Source organism: Antechinus flavipes, chromosome 6 (genome assembly GCF_016432865.1).
Source record: "Antechinus flavipes isolate AdamAnt ecotype Samford, QLD, Australia chromosome 6, AdamAnt_v2, whole genome shotgun sequence".
NCBI classification, from domain to species: domain Eukaryota; kingdom Metazoa; phylum Chordata; class Mammalia; order Dasyuromorphia; family Dasyuridae; genus Antechinus; species Antechinus flavipes.
This window is the reverse complement of record NC_067403.1, coordinates 157,328,846-157,352,544: the sequence shown is the minus strand read 5'-3', so window position 1 is coordinate 157,352,544 and position 23,699 is coordinate 157,328,846. Positions and strand designations below refer to the sequence as shown.

At 31.9% G+C, this 23,699-nt stretch overlaps 1 protein-coding gene across 4 annotated transcripts in view; it reads right to left on the bottom strand.

Moving 5' to 3' along the window:
* MAPK10 (mitogen-activated protein kinase 10) overlaps positions 1–23,699 on the bottom strand; it is a 174,204-nt gene that overhangs the window by 35,982 nt on the left and 114,523 nt on the right. For all 4 annotated transcript variants that reach the window (XM_051967700.1, XM_051967699.1, XM_051967698.1 and 1 more), the window contains 4 exons: positions 22,573–22,631; positions 19,610–19,748; positions 18,378–18,543; positions 15,286–15,357 (listed from right to left, as the gene is read on the bottom strand). In XM_051967700.1, coding sequence (XP_051823660.1) covers positions 15,286–15,357; positions 18,378–18,543; positions 19,610–19,748; positions 22,573–22,631 — 436 coding nt within the window. The remainder of the gene's footprint in view (positions 1–15,285; positions 15,358–18,377; positions 18,544–19,609; positions 19,749–22,572; positions 22,632–23,699) is intronic.

The following is a 23,699-nucleotide window of genomic DNA, read 5'->3' as shown; positions in this document are numbered from 1 at the left end:
TGCCCAGAGTCACATAGTTAATAAATGTATGAGGTAGTATTTTCGTTCGTCAATGATCTGGAGGCATTGTAACACAATTATAGTAGGATACTTTATAATATCTAAAACTGAACAAATATTATAAAATAAAATAAAATAGAAACTCAACAAATGAATAGGATCACTAAAGCATATATTTATTCCTCAGCACCAAATTTTATATACATACAGATGTGTATATATATAACATCTGAAGGCACAAATAAATTTCAAATAAATTAAAAAAAACAGGAATGTATAATAAAATTGTGCCATGATCTGTAAAACTAGATTAAATAATGAAATAATAAATAATTAATAGGTCAAAGCACAGATCATCTGAACAATAACTAGGTAGATGAAAGCCTACCAGCTTTGTGATGCAGCAAAAGGAAAAACCACCTAAAACATAAATTAAAGGAAAAACCACCTAAAACATAAATTAACAAAATAGAAAAAGAATTAATAAACTATATGTAATTTAAAATATCATAAATCCAAGATACAAAGAAAATCAAAATTAAAAAACCAATAAAATCGATAAAATTTAAGATGAAATTTTATCCTAAATAATAAAAATCATCAAATACATAATATTCTATATCTTGATATATATGCTGTGATAATCAATGTGATAAATATGAAATGTTAAAAACACGAATGTTGAGAATAAAATCAAATTATTAAAAGGAAAAAAGGAAACCACTAAAAATAATGTATAAATAATTTTTAAACATATGAAACTGAATATTCAAAAATTAACTTATTTCAAAATTATAAAATACTCAAATTAAAAAGTACCAAAAAGGAGGTGATGGAATAATCTATACAAAGGAGAAACTAAAATAATGAACACATTAACCCCATTCTATAAAACCCCAAATATAAATTACTTGGGAAAAAATTTCCATATGACAAGGATTGCTAGGAAAACTGGAAAGTAATTTAGCAAAAATTATATTTGGAACAAAATCTTATACAATAAACCATAATAAATTCAAAAACTGGAAATGTGATCTGAATATTAAGTATCAGACCATAAAAATATTAGAAAGCAAGCAATTATATCCCTTTCACAACTAAGGGTAAGAATAAATGCTTAAGAGATAGTGGCAAAATACAATTTCAAGAACATGAAATTGAAAAACTTTTGCAGTGACTAACTAGGAAAAAAACAACAGCCATCAATCTTAGATAAGAGCCTGAATCTGAAACAGAGAGAAAGACAGAGAAGTGGAAACAGAGACACAGAGACAAGAAAGAGAGACACACAGAGCTCTCATAAGATTCTAATGTGTGTATGTTGTTCAGTAGTTCCCTTGTACCCAATTCTTTATAATGCTGTGGATCATATTGTTTATGAAATTTTCTTGGCAAAGATAATGAAGTGGTTTGCCATTTTCTTTCCCTGTTTATTAAAGCAAATAAAGTTTAAGTGATTTCTTAACCTCTTTGAACATCTGTTTTCTCATCTGAAAAATATCAATTCTTATCAGGTGGTTGTTCTGGGGAAAGGACTTGTTACTCAGTAGATCTTAAATTGGTAAATATAAATATAATTATATCACAAGGATTAGTTGAAGGAAATAAAGATGTTTTCCCTATAGAATACTTACAGAAATATGATAGCTTCTGCAAAATATTTTAATGTCTATTTTGTGAAACAACTAATAAATTTTTGCTAGGCTGCATAGGAGACAAGAAGGATAAATGGCAATAAAAAGAAGCACATTTTGATAATATAAAGAAGAAATGGCTAACAATTAGAATTGTGTTAAAAATGGTAAGCAATAGGAACCTTATGAGGTAGTGAACTCCCCAACATTGTAGAATTGATTGCTTCATTTAAAGGCAACTCCTAAGATTCCTTCCAACTATGAGTCTATGCTTTTCTAAGTTGTAACTCAACCAAAGATGAATTAAGAAGTAATTATTTCCTTTATAAAATGATTTTATTACGATATTGGGAAATGTGTTATGAATGGATTGAAAAAGATAAAAAAAAATTGTGGCTAAATCCATCTGGACAGTTCTATGTAATTTAATATATAAAGTTCAAAGCTACCTTTGGGAATTTAAAATATGACTTGACTTCCAAAAAGTCAACTCTTTATAAATAAATTTACTACATAAAATAAGACACTTGTCATAATATTTTCCAAAGAACTTGCATGTTAGAAATTACATATGCTATTAGTTTTATTACTGCCAATTTTGGGATAGTTATGTTTGTAAATTTCTTCTGTCATTTATATGTATTTTTAAAAATCTTTTATGTAGTATGCATGGCTACCATACACCTTGTATTTTCTAATGCCCAGAAAAGAAAGTGAATTTTTAATAAGATTTTTAGTTTATTTTTTAAAATAATATTATTTAAAGGAATTACATTCTCAGTTTTTGGTTCAGGAAAATATGATCATGGGAGGAACACAAAAGTCTTCCAAATACATCTCTTTTCAGAAAAATTTAAACTAAACAAAAACATAGTCTTTGCTCTAAGCAATTATCAAAAGTTTGAAAATTGGGGGCAACTAGGTGGCGCAGTGTATAGAGCGCCAGCCCTGAAGTCAGGAGAACCTGAGTTCAAATCAGCTCTCCGACACTTAAGACTTTCTAGCTGTGAGAGAATAGGCAAGTCACTTAACCCCAATTGCCTCAGGGGGAAAAAAAAGTGTGAAAATTAGCTAGTTGGTAGAATAGTCAAGGCCATTTCTTGCTTACACAAGTCCCATCATCCATTCAGGTGCCAAAGAGATTTTCTTAAAGTGCAACTCTGATTATGTCACTCCCCAACCCCATTCTCAATCACACTTCAGTAAGCTCCAGTGACTCTCTAATGCCTCTAGGCAAACCTTTTTTTGATGGTCAAAGCCATTCATGACCTGGAAGCACCTATTCCAGATTCCTCTGCTCCAACCCCCCCCCCCCCCCCCCAACAAACACAACTCTTCTCATTATACACCTCATCAAGAATTCTGCAACCCAGTGACATTGGCCTCCATACTATTCCTCCACAAGACACTCCATTTTCTTACATCTGAAATTTTTCTTTTGATATCTCCCATGCATGGAGTACCCACTCTCCTCATCTTTTCCTTCTGGTTTCCCGGGCTTCCTTCAAGACCTAGCTAAAATTCTATCTTCAACAGGAAGGATTCCTTAAATCCTCTTAATTCTAGCTCCTTCCCTCTTTTGATTATCTCCAATTTGTCTAGTCTATATCTTGATTGAACCTAGTTGTTTGCATGTTGTCTCTCCTCATTAGATTGTAAGTTCCTTGAAAGCAGGGTCTTTTCTCTTCTTAACATAGTGGGTGGAATATAGAAGGAATTTAATGAATGATTATTTACTGACATTCCCCATTCTTTTTTGCACTAACATGATTTCTACACACTAAGAAAAAGTAAAGTTTATAACAAAATTCAAGAGTTTAATTTGATTTTTACACTTTCTCAGTTATAATTCAATAATACACTGATATAATTCAAAGCACTCCCATAAATCCCTATCTATATGTCACACTGGAAAAGCATGTCTTGATCAGTTATAATGTGATAGCATAATCATAAATAAGTCATAAATAAATTAAAGATGTGATAATCCAGGAGGTTGAATGAGAAAGCAATATTTTGTTTGTTTATTTGTTTATAGGAAGATGACAAGGTCTTTGAAATAATTAAATAGAATTTCTCTGAAAAATATTTGGTTCTAAGTTTCTATAATTCATACTGCTCTTTCCCTGAAAAGAGTGAATGAGTAAAGTTTTTGCTATTATGGGGAAAAATACAAGAACTGAATATATTATTTATTAGGAATAGATGAGAATGGACATCATCATTGCCTCATCAAAAACCATAAAAAAAAAAATAAAAGCCTAATTAGCTAGTTTTCAAGAGAAATTCTTACATGAATATCTGTGGGGAAAAGAAAGCTGTAATAAACAGACTGATGTTATTTGTGGAAGAACATGAGTAATTGAATAAAAAATTTCTAATAAATATTGATACTACTTGAGTAATGTTAAAGAACAAATTCAACTTTTAAAACCAAAATTTTAACGTTTTTATTTAAATGTCTTCATTTCTAAAAAAAAAAAAATCCTTATAAAATTTAATTAACAATTGATAATTACAAAAATGCTAAGGTGGGGCCAACCTTTTAGCATCAAACATCCAACTTCATAGGTGGTATTTACTGTGTTATTTATCTAAGACTTAGATAAATAAGACTTTTACAAGGACACAAATATATTCTTATATGGCATAGCTTGTAAACATTTGGCTTTGTAGTCTTTAAGAAATTTAAGAACAGTAAGATAATAGGTAGATATGTATACATATAAATGTATCTATATAAAACATATCTATTTATATATTATCCTATACTAAGGTATAGGAATTCTTTATAAACTGGATATTTTTGTTTGATTCAAGATACATCTAGTTACTGTCCAAAATATACAGTGTAGCATAAATATATTGATATATAAATACATATCCAACTAGATAGATATTTGTTACTTATATCTATGCATATATATATGGGTATGTGTATGTGTGTGTGTATACATATCTATATAAGTATACATATATCGACAGCAATCCCTACAGGGATAATAAGGGAAAGAGTGAGAATAGCACCTGTCCCTACCCGTCATTGCAAGAAGGATAAGATCAGTGCTAAAGAATGTACTTTCCCTTTAATAATTTTTTCAGATATGCGCTGTAGTAATTATATATCAAGTGGGAAAAAAAAGAACACAATAGCAGTAGAACAAATAAATGAAGATGTGTTACAAATGTGTTACAAAATAGAAGGCTAGCTTTATATTATTTATATCTAATGACAGCCTTTGCATGTCAGTAGAAGCACTGCTCAGGACACCAAGCATAATCTTCCCCTCATTACTCTGTTATTGAACTAACATTAGCTACCTTTGGGTAGCTAATGTATTCTAATAATAATGTGACTTTGCAATTCTGATTAAATGCTTCATATTGCCTATTTTTCCAAAGATTAATTTCTATTTATTCACTAGGAACCTAATGATTTATATTATAAATGAGTCTGTATTACATATTAGCTTGGAAAATATGCAAACTAGTTTTTACCTTCTTTCAAATAATATGCTTTAAAAAAATAGCTGAGGTGGCAAAAGAAAATATGTTCCATATGAAATGTATTTATTTTTGTCTATAAATTTGAATAAAACAGAAAGGTAATTCTAATTTTTAAAAAAAATGGTTTGGAATATACTGCCTCAGTTTCATTAAATCCTATCCATGCAGTTTCTAAGTAGAAAATCTTGTGTCTATTTCATCATTAATGAATTACTAAGAAAGCACCTATTATGGGCCAGCCCCAGAAGATGATTCTTTTGCACAAGTATAGTTGTTTTACAATGGTAACAAAAGCTAAATTTTAAAATAGGATGGTTCAATATGGAATAAATATGTGCACACCTGAACTAGCTCCATGAAATTTAAGATGTAGTTAAAACATGTTTTCTTTTATCTGCCATTATCAAATTGTAAAATAGAAAATTAGAGTGATGAGGAGAGACTGCTAAAGAGGGACAAAGTGAATAAAGCCATGCCAAAAACAAAAACAGAAATCTCTCGAAATCTCTCTCTCTCTCTGTGTCTAATATATTTTTTAAATAATACCCAAAATCTATTTTAAATTACTTTTAAAAGGAAATATTATTCAGGTAATTTTTTTTTTCCTACTTTATTCTATAATGTACCCTTCAATATTTTTTTTTTGCCAATTCTATTAAAAAGTTCAAATTGGGTGCTTAAAAATGATATAATACCAAAAAAAAAAAAGATTGCATAATACTATAAAATAAAAATGGGCCACATACCAGTGAGCTTAATCTCTAAAGTGAATAAGCATCTGTTTTCCATACCATCTGTGTTCTATATATGTCATTTGGTATGTCATCTCTGCTCAGAAGAGAACCACAGCATTAAAGTATTTGTTGTTGTTCTGTCTTTTCAGTCAAGTAAGACTTTCTTTAACTCCATTTGGATTTTTGTTTGTTTGTTTGTTTTTGGCAAAGATGCTGGAGTGTTTACCATTTTCTTCTCCAGTTCATTTTACAAATGAGGAAGCTTGAGACAAATAAGGTCAAATGATCTGCCCAGGATCACCCAACTAGTGTCTGAGGCCACATTTGAAATTAGGTCTTCCTGTCTTTAGGCCCAAAGCTCTATCCACTTTGTCACCTACCACCAATATTAAAATATTGTGAATGAATAATCGCAATCAAAATAAGTTACAAAAACTAAGAGGTGAATTTTAAGATATAATAATAAACAAATGACCATTCCTCATAACTAGAAATTGATATTTTTAGATTTTCAAGATATTGTAGTGAATATATATTATTTCTACTTCCATCTACTTCAAGAATATTTTAAAAACCTATGAAAGTATCACCCACTGCTGGAAATGATTATGCTTGGTAGGAATCCCGAGGGAAGATATGTCACCATGGTTCCTCAAATCCAAGATTCCCAAACACAATTTCAACTATTGCTTTGATTCATTCCCCAGCCTTAGAGTTTCTCATGCTCTCTCTTCCACTAATCCAGGTAGTAAGAAGTCTATTACAATACCTCCTCAGCTGAAACATTCATTTATTCACCTGTAGGACTGGTTGAGTTTTCCTAGCTTATTTTCATAACAAACCAATTTTTTTTAAATGAAACAAAAATTTCAAATTAGCTTCCAAAAAGAGAATATTCCCAAGCAAGCAAATTCTTGATACTTTGACATGAGTGCTTGCATACTATTTGATACTTTAATCACAAATGAGCCCTTACATTCTGAACTATTTTAGACAATAACATTGAAAAGATAAAAGACCTTTGCAGGGAAAAAGACAAGCCTGATTAATTCTTGAAAAACCAAAGTAGATGCTAAAAAGAATACTGCCATGTAGAAATTATAAAATTAGAAATAGTCTAATGGATCAGTTTAATTATAATGTGCAATAGTATGAAATGATGGCTTTCAAAGAATATTAAGAGAAAATACTGATGCTAAGTGAAATGAACAGAACTAGGAGATCATTATATACCTCAACAATGATACTGTTTGAGGATGTATTCTAATGGAAGTGGATCTCTTTGATAAAGAGAGCTAATTCAGTTTCAATTGATCAAGGATGGACAGAAGAAGCTACACCCAAAGAAAGAACACTGGGAAATGAATATAAACTGCTTGCATTTTTGTTTTTCTTCCCAGGTTATTTATACCTTCTGAATCCAATTCTTCCTGTGCAACAAGAAAACTGCTCAGCTCTGCAAACATATATTGTATCTAGGATATACTGTAACCTAGTCAATATGTAAAGGACTGCTTGCCATCTGGGGGAGGGGGTGGAGGGAGGGAGAGGAAAAATCGGAACAGAAGTGAGTGCAAGGGATAATGCTGTAAAAAATTACCCTGGCATGGGTTCTGTCAATAAAAAGTTATTTAAAAAATTTAAATTTAAATTTAAAAAAAGAGAGAGAAAATATTTTAAATGTGGAAATATGTTTAGAAGAATTGCACATGGTTAACCTATATTGGATTACTTACTGTCTGGGACGGGACAGGGGGGGTCGCGAAGGGGAGAGGGGGAAGAAGAGTAGAAGGGAGGAGAAAAAATTAGAATATAAGGTTTTGCTAGGGTGAATGCTGAAAACTATTTTTACATGTATTTTGAAAAATAAAAAGCTATTTTTTTTAAAGATCTTGTCCCATTATTTGGGGTTTATGGCATTTACAATGTTTAATAATATAAGACTGAAGAACTCATTTTTTCCTTGATGGAAACAAAGGCATATTTAAGTCTGAGGTTCAGTCATAGCATAATTAATCAATTGATCAAAAAGTCTACTGTCAGACACTGTACTAAGAGTTGGGAAACAAAGGCAGAGGTGAAAGAGTTCCCTCCACATACTTGTCAAATTTCAGGAAATATCTATAGCTTTGTAGATGTTAATATTGATGATGTAGTTGCTATTCCACACTTTAATGGAAATTTCTTCCTCTCTACTGCTTTCTTCCATGATACCTGCAGAATACAGAATATCCCCCATTCTCCCCCATACTTAAGAAAACTCCTTAGATGATTTTTACCATTTCTGACAACTATTGATTGAAAGTGCTATAAATGCCAACAAAAGGAGTCTATATTTGGTCCCCAAGATAGGAGGGGACCAATATAGTTTATAGGTAGATAACTGACACATTGAGATTTATGCATTAGGCAAATTATTTTGGCAGTTGTGTGAAGATGGTAATAGAGAAGAATTAAGAGGCAAATGCAGTAGTTCAAACAAGAAGTCATGAAGGCTCTGATGGACGTGATACTCTTCAACAATGAGATGAACCAAATCAGTTCCAATAGAGCAGTAATGAATTGAACCAACTACACCCAGCAAAAGAACTCTGCGAGATGACTATGAACCATTATATAGAATTCCCCATCCCTATATTTTTGTCCACCTGCATTTTTAATTTCCTTCACAGGCTAATAGTACACTATTTCAAAGTCTGATTCTTTTTGTACAGTAAAATAACGGTTTGGACATGTATACTTATATTGTGCTTAATTTATACTTTTATATATGTATATGTACATATATTTTTTTTTATTTTATTTTATAATAACTTTATATTGACAGAATCCATGCCAGGGTATTTTTTTTTAACAACATTATCCCTTGCACTCGCTTCTGTTCCGATTTTTCCCCTCCCTCCCTCCACCCTCTCCCCTAGATGGCAAGCAGTCCTATATATGTTAGATATGTTGCAGTATATCCTAGATACAATATATGTTTGCAGAACCGAACAGTTCTCTTGTTGCACAGGAAGAATTGGATTCAGAAGGTAAAAATAACCCGGGAAGAAAAACAAAAATGCAAATAGTTCACATTCATTTCCCAGTGTTCTTTCTTTGGATGTAGTTGCTTCTGTCCATCATTTATCAATTGAAACTGAGTTAGGTCTCTTTGTCAAAGAAATCCACTTCCATCAGAATACATCCTCGTTGTTGAAGTGTATAATGATCTCCTGGTTCTGCTCATTTCACTTAGCATCAGTTCATGTAAGTCTCTCCAAGCCTCTCTGTATTCATCCTGCTGGTCATTTCTTACAGAACAATAATATTCCATAACATTCATATACCACAATTTACCCAGCCATTCTCCAATTGATGGGCATCCATTCAATTTCCAGTTTCTAGCCACTACAAACAGGGCTGCCACAAACATTTTGGCACATACAGGTCCCTTTCCCTTCTTTAGTATTTCTTTGGGATATAAGCCCAGAAGTAACACTGCTGGATCAAAGAGTATGCACAGTTTGATAACTTTTTGGGCATAATTCCAGATTGCTCTCCAGAATGGTTGGATTCATTCACAATCCACCAACAATGCATCAGTGTCCCAGTTTTCCCACATCCCCTCCAACATTCATCATTGTTTTTTCCTGTCATCTTAGCCAATCTGACAGGTGTGTAGTGGTATCTCAGAGTTGTCTTAATTTGCATTTCTCTTATCAATAATGATTTGGAACACTTTCATATGAGTGGTAATAGTTTCAATTTCATCATCTGAAAATTGTCTGTTCATATCCTTTGACCATTTATCAACTGAAGAATGGCTTGATTTCTTATAAATTTGAGTCAGTTCTCTATATATTTCAATATCATATTAGAAACACTAGCCTCTGCAATAAGAGTCGAGAAAGAGATTAAAGAAATTAGAGTAAGCAATGAGAGAACCAAACTATCACTCTTTGCAGATGATATGATGGTATACCTAGAGAACCCCAGAGATTCTACTAAAAAGCTATTAGAAATAATTCATAATTTTAGCAAAGTAGCTGGATACAAAATAAATCCCCATAAATCCTCAGCATTTTTATACATCACCAACAAAATCCAACAGCAAGAGATAAAAAGAGAAATTCCATTCAAAATAACTGTTGACAGCATAAAATATTTGGGAATCTATCTACCAAAGGAAATTCAGGAATTATATGAGCAAAATTACAAAAAACTTTGCACACAAATAAAGTCAGACTTAAATAACTGGAAAAATATTAAGTGCTCTTGGATAGGCCGAGCGAATATAATAAAGATGACAATACTCCCTAAACTAATCTATTTATTTAGTGCTATACCAATCAGACTTCCAAGAAAATATTTTAATGATCTAGAAAAAATAACAACAAAATTCATATGGAACAATAAAAAGTCGAGAATCTCAAGGGAATTAATGGAAAAAAAATCAAATGAAGGTGGCCTAGCTGTACCTGATCTAAAATTATATTATAAAGCAGCAGTCACCAAAACCATTTGGTATTGACTAAGAAATAGATTAGTTGATCAGTGGAAAAGGTTAGGTTCACAAGACAGAATAGTCAACTATAGCAATCTAGTGTTTGACAAACCCAAAGATCCTAACTTTTGGGATAAGAATTCATTCTTCGATAAAAACTGCTGGGATAACTGGAAATTAGTATGGCAGAAACTAGGCATGGACCCACACTTAACACCATATACCAAGATAAGATCAAAATGGGTCCATGACCTAGGCATAAAGAATGAGATTATAAATAAATTAGAGGAACATAGGATAGTTTATCTCTCAGACTTGTGGAGGAGAAAGAAATTTGTGACCAAAGATGAACTAGAGACCATTACTGATCACAAAATAGAAAATTTTGATTATATCAAATTAAAAATCTTTGTACAAACAGAACTAATGCAAATAAGATTAGAAGGGAAGCAACAAACTGGGAAAACATCTTCACAGTTAAAGGTTCTGATAAGGGCCTCATTTCCAAACTATATAGAGAACTGCCCAATTTATACTTTAACATATTTAACATGTATTGGTCAACCTGCCATCTGGGGGAGGGGATGAGGGGAAGAAGAGGAAAAACTGGAACAAAAGATTTGGCAATTGTCAGTGCTGTAAAATTACCCATGCATATAACTTGTAAATAAAAAACTATAATTAAAAAATAAAATAAAATAAAATAATTTTTTAAAAAGTCATGAAGGCACGGACAGAAGATAGAAAAGGCAAAATGTCCATTGAGTAGAAATAGAGTAGAGGAGAATGAGAAGTTAACCAAAATAAGTGTGAGGGTGGTGGTACTCTTGACAGAAATAGAAAAGTTCAGAAGAAGGGTGGATTTGGGGAGAAAGGGAAGAAAGAAACAAATTATTGATGTATATTTCTCTTCCTTTTCATAGTCAAACTCAAGAAAAGAAAAAGCTATACCTCTACTCTTTTTGGTTCTGCGGCATCCAACCTCGCCATTCAACTGCATTTTCTAAAGTTACCAGTGCTATCATAATTGTCAGATCTGATAGCTTTTTGTCACTCCTTCAGAGAACCTCTTGGAACATTGGTCCTTGATAATTCTACATTTTCCTCCTATGTACTCTCCCTTCATTGAATTTTCATGATATTTTTTTCTCTTCTTATCTTTTTGACTGCTCCTTCCCAACTTCCTTTGCTGGGTCATCGTTGAATCATCCATCCACTACTATACATGTTTTCTCTTTTCTCAAAGTTCTTGATGACTTTATCCTAATTGGAACTCAATTGTCACCTCTATGCTGATGATTTCCAGATAGGTATTTTATTTCTAGCTCTAATGTTTCTCTCTTGAGCTCTAATATTATACTTAACATTCCCCTACTTGGACATTTCAAACTGGATATCTCATAGAAATATTAAATTTAATATGTTCAAAACTGCATTCCTTTTCTCTCCCTTCAAGCCCACCCTTCTTCTGAATTTCTCTATTTTTGTCAAGAGTACATCTCTCTGAATCACTTTGGTTAGCTATCTCAATGGCTATTTCAGTTACAGAACACTTGCTGAACTGCAATTAGAATAAAGAATTTCCTACATCAGTGTATTCATAAGTCTAGAGCAAGGAATAACTGAAAGTTTAAATTTATATACCAAGAAATACAGAAAAATGCTGTATGTGGTTTTCTCACATCCCAATTTTTTTACTTTGGTTTTTAAAATACTGATTTTTCACTTTTTTGTTTGCTTGCATTTTGTTTTCTTTTTCATTTTTTCCTTTTTGATCTGATTTTTCTTGTTTATTGTATATCTAGGAGAGGGGGAAGTAAGGAAGGGAGAGAGAAAGATTTGGAACACAAGATTTTTCAAGAGTAAATGCTGAAAACTATGCATATGCTTTGAAAATAAAAAGGTTTTATTTCTTTCAAAAAAAGAATACTGATGTTAATTTGTCTCTGAGGTTTTCTTCTTTCTTAGATTTTGAAAAAAAAAAAACCAAAATGCCTTTTATGCTGATTTATTAACCTGAACTGATAGAGAGTACTTCCTGTTCCAAGATTTAATTATGCCAATGAAAGCACATACCCAGCTCTACTTCTATGTGAAAGCTAACAGAACAGACTAATGCTTATGAAGAAATGGAATGTGAGTTCTATTTCTTGTCTTGGTACAAATAACAATACCATTATATACTTGAAACATTTAAAGTGGTTGTCCATTACCCAGAATAGCTTGGGAATAGAATTCCTCTGAATAATTATATTCAATTAAATCTTTCTAAGACTATTAGTAGGGAACATAGGAATTGGTGCACAGATTTTTCAGAAGAGGATATTCCTTCTACCATTGCAAGTCTGCATCATAGTTTTCCAGCATTATTCAGAACATTTACATGGAATGACCTTGTCCAGGATCACACAAGTCAGTATATGTCAGAGACAGAACTCTTGCCTATCTCCTATACCATGTTGTCTCTCTGGCCTATTATCCAAAGCCAGGAAAGCTGCACCTGCCCTTGAGAGTTCTAGTGTCTGAAATATCAACTATTTCCAGTTTCAGCTGATATAGCTGATATAGTTCTGAAACTTGTCCTCTTTTTTTGGCTGACTCTATCTCTCATTCTGTCTCTCTTTCTGTTTTTCTGACTGTATTTCTGCCTCTGAGTGTCTGTCTATCCATCTCTCTCTCTATGTCTGTCTCTCCCCAAATATTTATATTTGTCCCATATTCATACCATAATTTTACTATCTCTAGCTTCCCTATTTATAATACTCACTTCATCAGATTCAAAATCATCAATTGTTTGTCTCTCAGTGCCTAATTTTATTTTATTTTATTATTTAAAGCTTTTTATTTTCAAAATACATGCATAGTTTTCACCATTCACTCTTATAAAACCTTGGTGTTTCAAAGTTTTTCTCCTTCCCTTCCCCCTAATTTGCTCCCCCAGACACAAGTAATCCAATATAAACATGTGCAATTCTTTCATACATATTTCCACAATTATCATGCTGCACGAGAAAAATCAGATCAAAAAGGAAAAAGTGAGAAAGAAAACAAAAAGCAAACAAACAACAACAAAATAGGTGAAAATACTATGTTGTGATTCACATTCAGTCCTCATAACCCTTTCTCTGGATGCAAATGGTTCTCTCCATTACAAAATCATTGGAACTGGTCTGAATCACCTCTCTGTGGAAAAGAACCACATCCATCAGAATTGATCATTATATAATTTTGTTGTTGCCATGTACAATGTTCTCTTGGTTCTACTTACTTCACTTAGCATCAGTTCTTGTAAGTCTCTCCAGACCTCTCTGAAATCATCCTGCTGGTCAATTCTTATAGAACAATAACATTCCATAACATTCACATATCATAATTTATTCAGCCATTCTCCAATTGGGCATCCACCCAGCTTCCAGTTCCTTGCCCTTACAAAAAGGATTGCCACAAACATTTTTGCACATGTGGGTCCCCTTTGCCTTTTTATGTTTTTGGGATACAGAGACACTTCTGGGTCCAAGGTTACCTTTGGGGCACAGTTCCATATCAACTCCTAATTTTATGAGAAAACCCTTTCGCTCTGATCAGACTTACCTCAACAACAAACACTAAAGGGACAGTAAATTAGATATCAAATAAGGATTACTAGTTACAAAAGGACTGAAATAAACTAAAATATGATTAATCTTAAAACTGAACTGAAACTAATTTAATCTTTTTAAATTAAATGAATCATTTTAATTTGGACTAGTCTTAGGTATCCTGCAGAATTTTAGGCATCATTATGAGCAAAAATATAGACATGCCAGCCATTAAAGTATTCTGATTAATAAACTGCCAAATTATTATCTGTTCTTTGGAAAATAAAACAGTTTCTTATCTTTGGATTATAGATCAATAGCTTGAAAGAACCTTGAAGGCCATCTAATCCAACGCCATCCTTTTATAAAAGAGGAAATTGAGATCTAGACAGTTTAAGTGATGACTTGCCTAATATTATACAGGTGGTAAGTACTTGAAGTAGGATTTGAACCCATATCCTCTTACTCCAGAGCCAATGCTTTTTCACTTTTCATGCATGTGAATTTTTTTTTATATGTATATTTTTATTTATCCACCTGCAAATCCAGTGCCTTGGTTTTTAGAAAGGTCTGAAAATCAATTATTTTCTTTCTCCCTTGCTTTAAAAATAATTGTCATCTTAAATACAATAAGACCAAGATAACTTCCCTAACAAAGTCAGATAGAATATAGTATAAGCAATATTGGCAGGACTTGTCAATGGTGATGCTTAAAATGTTGAACTCAGATGGGGAAAGAATAATGTTGGTGACCATTGATCTTGAGAAAGGAATGTTCTATTTCTGAATCATATATTTCTTGAGCTACTGGAAAACTAACTGTTGACATTTAAAATGTATAAGTCAATTGTTTTTAGAGAGAAAATTGCTATATTGAGCCATATAGGAGTCCATATTGCATCCCAGACAAATTTAAATTGGTACCAACACAAATTCACGCATTCCTATATTCCTATATGACAATAGTCATATAAGGAAAGGAACCAACATATTGAGGGAAAGGATTGGGTTTCCTCTTAATTAATATAATAATGCTATCAAATTTATTTACCATTTTCTGGTCTAGATTTTCTTCATTTCCATAAGACAGAGAGTATAAGTCACATTTGTTTGGGGAAATAAAATGAAGTATTTAAGAAAAACATAATTTAAAGTCTAATTAAAACAATCATAATATCATTTAATTTTCTTCCTGCTTTTTCTCCAGGTACTGGTCAAATTCAAAAACATATAAATATCATCCTAGTCAACTTTTTTCTCCTACCTTTTCAGTTCTGGTATGTGCAGAATAAGTTTTAGAGGGTTAAGATAAAATAGGCGAAACTGACACAAAAAGCAAAGGATACAATCCCTTCCTGGAAAGAGGATTTTGTGACGAACCATTTCTCCCATAATGCATCCTACAGACCATATATCCACTAGAACAGCAGAAATTAGGACAGTGAAGAAGGGGAGAAAAAAAAAAGCAAAGTTAACCAAGACAATTAATTGATTCTTGAAAAAGAAGAGAAAACATGTTGATCAGAGAATACCACTTTTTAATTCCCATACATCAAGGACCAAAAAAAAAAGGGGGGGGGAGGAGAATTCAGTAGCTTAAAATATTGATAAAAAAGCTACAATTGTAAGAATTTAGATTAAATCAACAAACAATCCTTTCATCTTATAGAGTTTTTCATTGAAATTAAATGAACAAGTTTGTTTGTTTGTTTGTTTTTGATCAGAGATCTTCTCTGACATTGGTAACAGGTAAAGCAAAATAAAACTCTCAAACAACAAAGAAATCTAGACAAGCTAAATATCTTTAAGATCAACCACTTGAAAGGATATTAACATGAAAGCGATCTGTAATTTCTTAAAGCAATCAGCTGATAAAGAACTGAACCCTGCTAAAGAAAAGGGAAATCTATTGTTCTTTTATATTCTCCTCAAAATTACTATAGGTTTGAGTATGACTCTTTGATTTTTATCCATAAAAGGAACAAAAAGAATATTAATCAACCTGGGCAGGGCTTTGTTGCCATTTTCAGAACTATCTAATAATAGTGTGTGCTCAAAATTGGAGTTCAACAGACTTGGGCTTTGAAAAAACTGTAAAAATGGCTTAAAGATCTCTGAAGAATTTCAACCTCTGGTTGACCATGGCTTTGCTCTTCTCTCACAAAGTTTGACAATATTTATAGGACAAAATTTAGACACTGTTTTTCCATTTTTCATTTTCCAAAAAAAATCAAGTCAAAATTCATAGTGAAAGAGTATTTTTGTCACAGAAGCAAAATGAATTTGCCTTTTTTTTTTTTTTACTGGTATTCTAGAAAGTTTATTTTGCCAATTGGAACCCTCACGTTTTATAGGTTCTATAACTTATTCTCCTTGCTTTTCCTCTCTTTTATTATACAAAAAAATGAAGCAAAGGATTTTTTCCTATAAAGTAAAATAAGGCTAAAATATTTCTTTTAGGAAAAGAGGAGGAAGTAATGGGTGCTTAAGATGGCTGGGTCATGTGTAAGATGAGAGGGATAAATAGCTCCCTCCTGACTAAAAGCTTCCATGTTTCCAAGGAGAGTAAAGGACCAGATGCTTGGACTTAGTAGGTCTGATACAATCAACTGTGAAATGAAATATGAATTTCTAAGTAACTCATAGAAGTGCTAAAGGGGGAAAGAGAAGAGTGGGAAGACCTCATGTCAATGTTACAGCATGAGTCTGAAGAAAAGAAATGGAAGAGGTGAATTTAAATCCTCAATTACACTTCCAATTCTCATCTTTCTTTTTAAAATTAGTCTCCTTTTAATCTAAAAATTTTATTTGCTAAATTTGAGAAGATTCTCCCACTTAACCTTGATCCCATCTCTGGCTTCTTTGTTAAATAATAAACACATTTTTTATATTTATGACTTAAAGAAAGGCCTAGAATTCCACTACTTTTGGTAAAAAAAACTATCTTAGAATTCAAATCTTATTGACTTTAGTAACTGTTATTGTCAAGACTTTCCAAACAGCTCAACAATTTTTTCTCTTATGAACAAATACACAAAAATGCTCCCTGTATACCACCCAGAATGTGTTTTCTCTAATAGGGACAACAATTAATATAGTCTTATGAAAAACTTTGTCTGCAGAACTAAATGAAAAGTCATTTTTTAAAATGATAGTAAAAATCTGAGTGAAATGAAAATTTCATGAATATCTTCATTAGTAAATAAGAGAGGTAGTTGTCCTTTTCTGAACAGTTAGTATTCTTTTTTTAAAAAAAGAAAGGAAATTAGCATTTATTAAGTGATTGCTATGTGCTAGTCATTGTGCTATGCATTTAACAAAAATTATCCCATTCTATCCTCACAGCAACTCTGGGAGGTAGATATTATCATCCTCAATTTACAAGTGAAAAAAATTGAGGCAGACAAGTGACTTGCACAAGATCACACAGGTAAGAAGCATCTGAGTTCAAGTATGAACTCAGTTCTTCCTAACTCTAGACTCACTGCTCTATCCACTGCATCACCTTGCTGCCTCTAAAAAATAAAATAAAATTGTCTTTTAAAATGAGAATTATCTCTAAATAAATACTACAGCAGCTTTTTAGCTATAGGCTTATTTCAATATACTAACTTATTTTCAAATTTATCTGGTCAAAGTGATTTGGTAGAATACTACCTAATTAAAGTTATGCTTAATTAATTAACTTATTTCTCAATTAATGAAATTTTACTTGATGAATCCACCCTGGAAAATATTTTATAGGTGATAATTTTCATAAATATGGCATTTTTATTTAAATAAATACATCTTCTGGAGGTAAATAAATAGTATAACAGACATTCCATCTCAGTTTTAAAAGTTTAGTGCATTTTTCTAAACAACTGAAGTCTTTAATTTCGCTGACAGGATGATTTAATAATTAAAAATTACTTTCCATATGCTGAACAATTTATTCTATTGACTTATGGGAAAAGAAAGGTGACATTCTTGCCAAAGATTTTGGAAATCTGTTTTTAATTTCTTATTGAATCACCCATCTGTGAAATGGTAAAAAGAAAATGGATATAAATTTTTCCCCTTCCTTCAGATTCTGAACTAAAAAAAAAAAATGCAGTATTTTGTTTCTATGACAATCAAAAAAGCAATGTGTCTTTTCTCAATAACTATGGTAAATGTATGATAATTAGAAACTACCTTTATAATTGTTAATAATCAGACTCTTATCTAGACTTTCCTTTTTATTTGATATCTTGTAGACAATTTATAAAAGATTACATTTCTGCAGTCTTTTAAAAAAATTAATGAGCCTAAGCAGAAATTTTGAAATAGCAAGCCAAATAATTCATTTTTTTTTAAGTTGTAAATATAAATAAAAGAAGCCTCTTTCTTATCATTCCTTAGAAGGTGAGCTCTTTTTCTTGCCATGTTTTGATTTTCTCATGGAGGTCATCCCTACCATTCTCTTTGTAGCCCATTCCCAAGATGACTTCTGGTGCTCTGTAATATCGTGTCACCACATATGGAGTCATCATGAAGCTTGTGCCTGCAGTCCTGGCCAGTCCAAAGTCCAAAATTTTCAATGTGCAATCAGACTTCACCACGATGTTACTGGGCTTTAAATCCTGCCACAGGGAACAAAGAAAGCAAAAAAGACCAACAATACTCAGAAAATTATTTTCTTCTATTTCTCTATTTGCAAGGAAAGTTGATCACTTGCATGATTTGATTACCTATACCTCTAGCATCTGATTTAAGATACTATGAAAAACTGAAAATGAAATAAAATATATGATTCTTTTTTTGTTTGTGCAAAAATGTTTTAATTTAATATAATCAAAATTATCCATTTTGCATATTGTAGTGCTCTCTATATCTTGTTTAGCCATAAATTTTTCCCTTCTCCAAAGAGCTGTCAGGTGCACTATTTCTTGTCTTACTAATTTACTTATGTTATCACCCTTTATGTTTAAATCATGTACCCTTTTGAGTTTATCTTAGTATACAATGTAAGAAGTTAGTAAATATCTAGTTTCTGCCATATTGTTTTATGATTATTATAGATAATCTAATAACTAATAATAATCAAATAAACTAGTTATTAAAACTAATTTTTAAAGTTTATTCTTTTTATTAAAAAAAATGCTTTCAGGAACATATTTCAATCCTGAAAAGAAATTCATTGTTATTTCTGTATTTTTTTTAAAAAATTTGAGCTCCTCCTGGAGTAAAAATTGTTAATATCTTATCTAATTTATCATCATCCTTTACATTTCTCCATATAGTCATAGGGTTACACCTGACAGCTTCTATTTCTGATCAAGTGTGGAAAGATGAGCAAATGAGGGCAACTCACTTCATTCTGTGAGAAATGGACTACCTCATTTCCATAGCATCTATAAGCTCTGTCAGTCAAATAGCTGGGAAGAAAGAGGCTGCTTCTGAAAGTGACTGCAGAAATTGACTTTCAATGAGATGATGAAGAACAAAAAAATATAAACTCTGATATAATCACTATTTTTTGTTTCCCTTTATAAACATGGAAAAGAGTGCATGCTGCTAACTCACAACTTTACTAATGCTAAAAACAAAACAAAATTTTAATTATTATTTGTTCTTTTCCCAAACATTATATCCATTCTTTGTCAGTCAGAGGTGATTCACTCAACTTTAATAATTATGGGTTCTTACCCTGTGGATGATCCCAGCAGAGTGAAGGTGCTTGATTCCACATAACATTTGGTATAGGAGATAAGACATGCGCTCATGATCCAATTCCATTTGAATTACCTGACACAAGTTTGCATCCATCAGTTCCATCACAAGGTAACTAAAGAGTAAATCCTCAATGTTATGACCAGATTATGATAGTCATCAATTTTTAAAATATAATTTAAATAAACAATCAAATTAAATGATAGAATCTTCTCTGAAATCACTGCTCATTTGAACTTTACATTTCTGCTAATTAGCAAATGAAACAATTAAAAACTATTTCTAAGTTTTGAAAATGTGATAACCACCAGTACCACAAACCTAGTTCTATCAACAGAAGCATCTTTTAGTTAATTCTGAATTCATCTCCTTGTTATCTATGACTTTACACACACACGCACACACACACACACACACACACACACTCAAATGGACAGGCAAACTCTATTATCATGAAGAAAGCAATAAAGACTTTTTTTTTCTAGTCCAAAGACTATGTGAAGATCCTCTTTTTCTTTCTTTTTAGTCTCTTGAAATCATTAGCTTCTATTTAGTCCATTTTTATTTTCAGGGATTTTTCCCCCATTTAATCAGGTTTTATTCTTCTTGTGCCAAGTTGTTAATTTTTGTTCCAAAACTTTCTTTCATAGTTCTCATTTCTTTTTCTTCCCCCCTACCTCTGTTAGGCTTCTTATTTGGTCTCTAAAATAATTTTAACACTTAAAAAAATCTTGCTTCATCTCTCATAGGAATTTTGGTTTGATTTCTATCCAAGTTATGTTTTTCTTTGAGTCTTTGATTGGAGGAAGCATCCTTATTTCCACAATGGCTTTTTATGATGGGATTCTTTTTTTGTTTGCTCATTCTTTCAGCCTACTTCTTGATTTCTTACATATGTTAGGTTTGGGTTCTTTGAGCCCAAATTGCATAATGAATAACAGAGCTGCCAATTGGCACCTGCACAAAGGTCAGCTCTGCCTTATTTTCATTCCTTCCTCTGCTTTTTTTCCCCCTTTTTTATGAAGTTTAAAGTTCTGAGCTCACAGCTAAGAAACAGAAGGCAGAGGACACTGAAAAGTATTACAAAATTACTTGAAAAGCTCTTTTTATTTCTTGACCATTAATCTTTTATGAATGAAATTTATATTAAGAGTATCATAATAATTTCTAAGAGGAAATTATGATATTAATTTCTGAAATAGGAATACAAGGAAAAAATAATAGCTCATTTGGGAACTCCATATGAAGTTAGAAGCTAAGCAGAGAAGATATATATCAGTTCCAGTGGAGCCATTCTTAGATGTACGTGAATCAACAGAAATGACACATCTCCCCCACACTATCCCATTAACAAGAGTAGTTCTTCCAAACATTTTCATCCTTCTTCAAGCCTCCCACAGCTACCTTTTCCCTCCCCCATCTTCTAAGCTAAGAATCTTGCCACAGATTTCACTGAAAAAAAAAACTGAAACCATTCACCAAGAACTTGTTCCCCCTTAACTCACATTATCCATATACCTTCTGCCATTATGTCCTCATTTCTGCCTACTGGCTTTCTAGATTTTCTTCAAGTCTTCACATCCCACCTCCTACAAGTAGGTATTTTCTGATTCATTGTTATTGTAAGATCTTCCCTCTGGTGATTATCCCCAATTTGTCATATATGTATTTTGCTCATAATTGTCTTGCCCATTGGACTGTGAGCTCCTTGAGATCAGGATCTGTCTTTTGCTTTTTAGCATAATATCTGACACATAATAGGTGCTTAATAAATATTTATTGACTAACTGGTGATTCTACAAGATACTAAATACAATGGAAATGTTTGAGAAAATCATCAGAAGACATCTATGATCTTATAGTATCAGAAACATTAGCTCCCCTCTCAAGCAAGTGACCTGGCCAACTACGTTCTCTACTGATGTGTGTCTCAACAAATTCACTGTGACCCCATATTTCCCTTCACATGTGCCCTTTCATGAATGTTTTTTGGGTATCCCCTTCTTGCACTATTAATGAATGTATTTTGGGAAGAGTATGCCCCAGGTTTATGAAAAAAAGATTTTCTTTCTGTTGTTTCATTAAATGCCTTTATTTTAAATTAATTTTGTCTTCTGGATGATTGATAACACTAGATTTGTTGATGGGTTGTCGCTGGGTTTATGAGGTGATTCCGAACCTCAGAAAATCTTTAATCTGTGGTAGCTTGTCTACGGGATACACATGCCAGCTAGAGATGTGCTAGAATTGTTTGCTTTCTTTTTCCTCATCCTTCCTAAATATCTAAGTAGAATATTAAAACCAAAGATTATTATAAAGTAAAAAAATCTCTTTGAGAAATTTGTTTTATAATGATTTGGCAGATTTCTTAGTGCTTAACATATTAATTTTTTAAAGTTATTTCCTCATAATAATCATGCCTTACTTTTATGTACTACTTTAGAGCTTTCAAAAATATATTTAGCTACATTATCTCATTTGATCATCACAATAATTCCTTCAGATAAATAAATCAGGTATAATTTCTCCCATTTTATAGATTAAAAAAAACTCAGGATAAAGTGATTTAGTTAAGACCAAATGTAGAATGTTGTGGGTCTTAGAGCTGGGAGAAAATTCATCAATCACTTTTTTTAACAGGTGACAACTATGTTTAGAATTTGATTTCCTGATATTTACTTACTTCAGTGTTCTTTGTCTCCCCCAAAATAAAACATGACTATCAAAAGTGTCCTCCAAACACACAAAGTAGAATCATACGATGCTCATATTGTATTTTCTTTCATTCAAACCAAACACCTAAATCCTTAATGTTTTTTGTCTTCAAAATATGATCTAGAAAGAAGAGCACCTACTAACTGATAATCATTGTCTTTTCCTTATTATTAAGTCCTCTATTTTCTATTGTGTCTTGAATTTAATTACTCCCTTTTACTTACACATCTTGAAATTCTTCCAGTGATTTCTGTGGTGTGAAGACATTTAATAAACTGATAATCTGAAAAAGAAAGAAGCAAGACACTAGCCTTTGAAATCTATTCGAGAATTTTGGTTCCAAACTTTTTATATGCATTCCACACTATTATCCCAAAATCAGAATATATATTTGGGGAAAAAAGAATTTACTTGAAAAAGGAAGTTAACCTGTCCTTCAATGGAAGTAATTCAAAATTTATTTATATGACAACCACACATTCTAAGTCCTAGAAGAAATACTTAGTAATAGCACAAATATCAAATGGTACAAATTCTTCCTTGGAGTCAAGACCATGGAAGACCAAAGAAAAAATAAAGTGAAAGAAATAAGAGAACAGAAATAAGTTCTTTGTGGACTTTTGAACATACTACACTTCTCCTTTTTTAAAAAAAAAAAATGATTTTCTTACAGGGAACTGGGGTTAAATGACTTGCCAAGGGTCACTCAGCTAGTAAGTGTTAAATGAATAAGTATTAAATGAATGAGGTCATAACTGAACTCAAGTCCTCCTAACTCCAGGGCTGGTGCTCTATCCATTGTACCATATAGTTGCCCTAGGCTTTTCCTATAAAAGAACCACACAGTGCCCTAGTTAAAAGGGTTACATAGAGAATAATATGCTTTTCCTCTTCATATGATACTACTCTTAAAAGCTAATGTTAGGTTTGTGTTATAGAGATGTAAATAAGATATGTCTGGTAATTACTTCTCTTCTTGGCTGATTTCAATAATTAAAATGAAAAATTTATCAAAATGTGGTTAAAAATTTGAGGCAAACTTTACTTTTTTTCTTTATTTTTGGCTTTTTTGGTTCTTTCAGTAACTTAGTTTTAAGTAATTTTTCCTAGTATATAATACATTGATAAACATATATGGAAAAGTAATTTAAGGAATGTGACCCCATGAATCAGAGAATATTATATATATAAATACACACACATACATATCTGACTCAAAAATGTTTTCTAGACCAAGAGCACCAAAAGTTATGAATTATCTCCATATTTACATGTGTGACTCATAACCATGCACTTTGAGTCCATTCTTCTCATGAATCTGTATTTTCCTGTAGGATACCATGCCATAGAT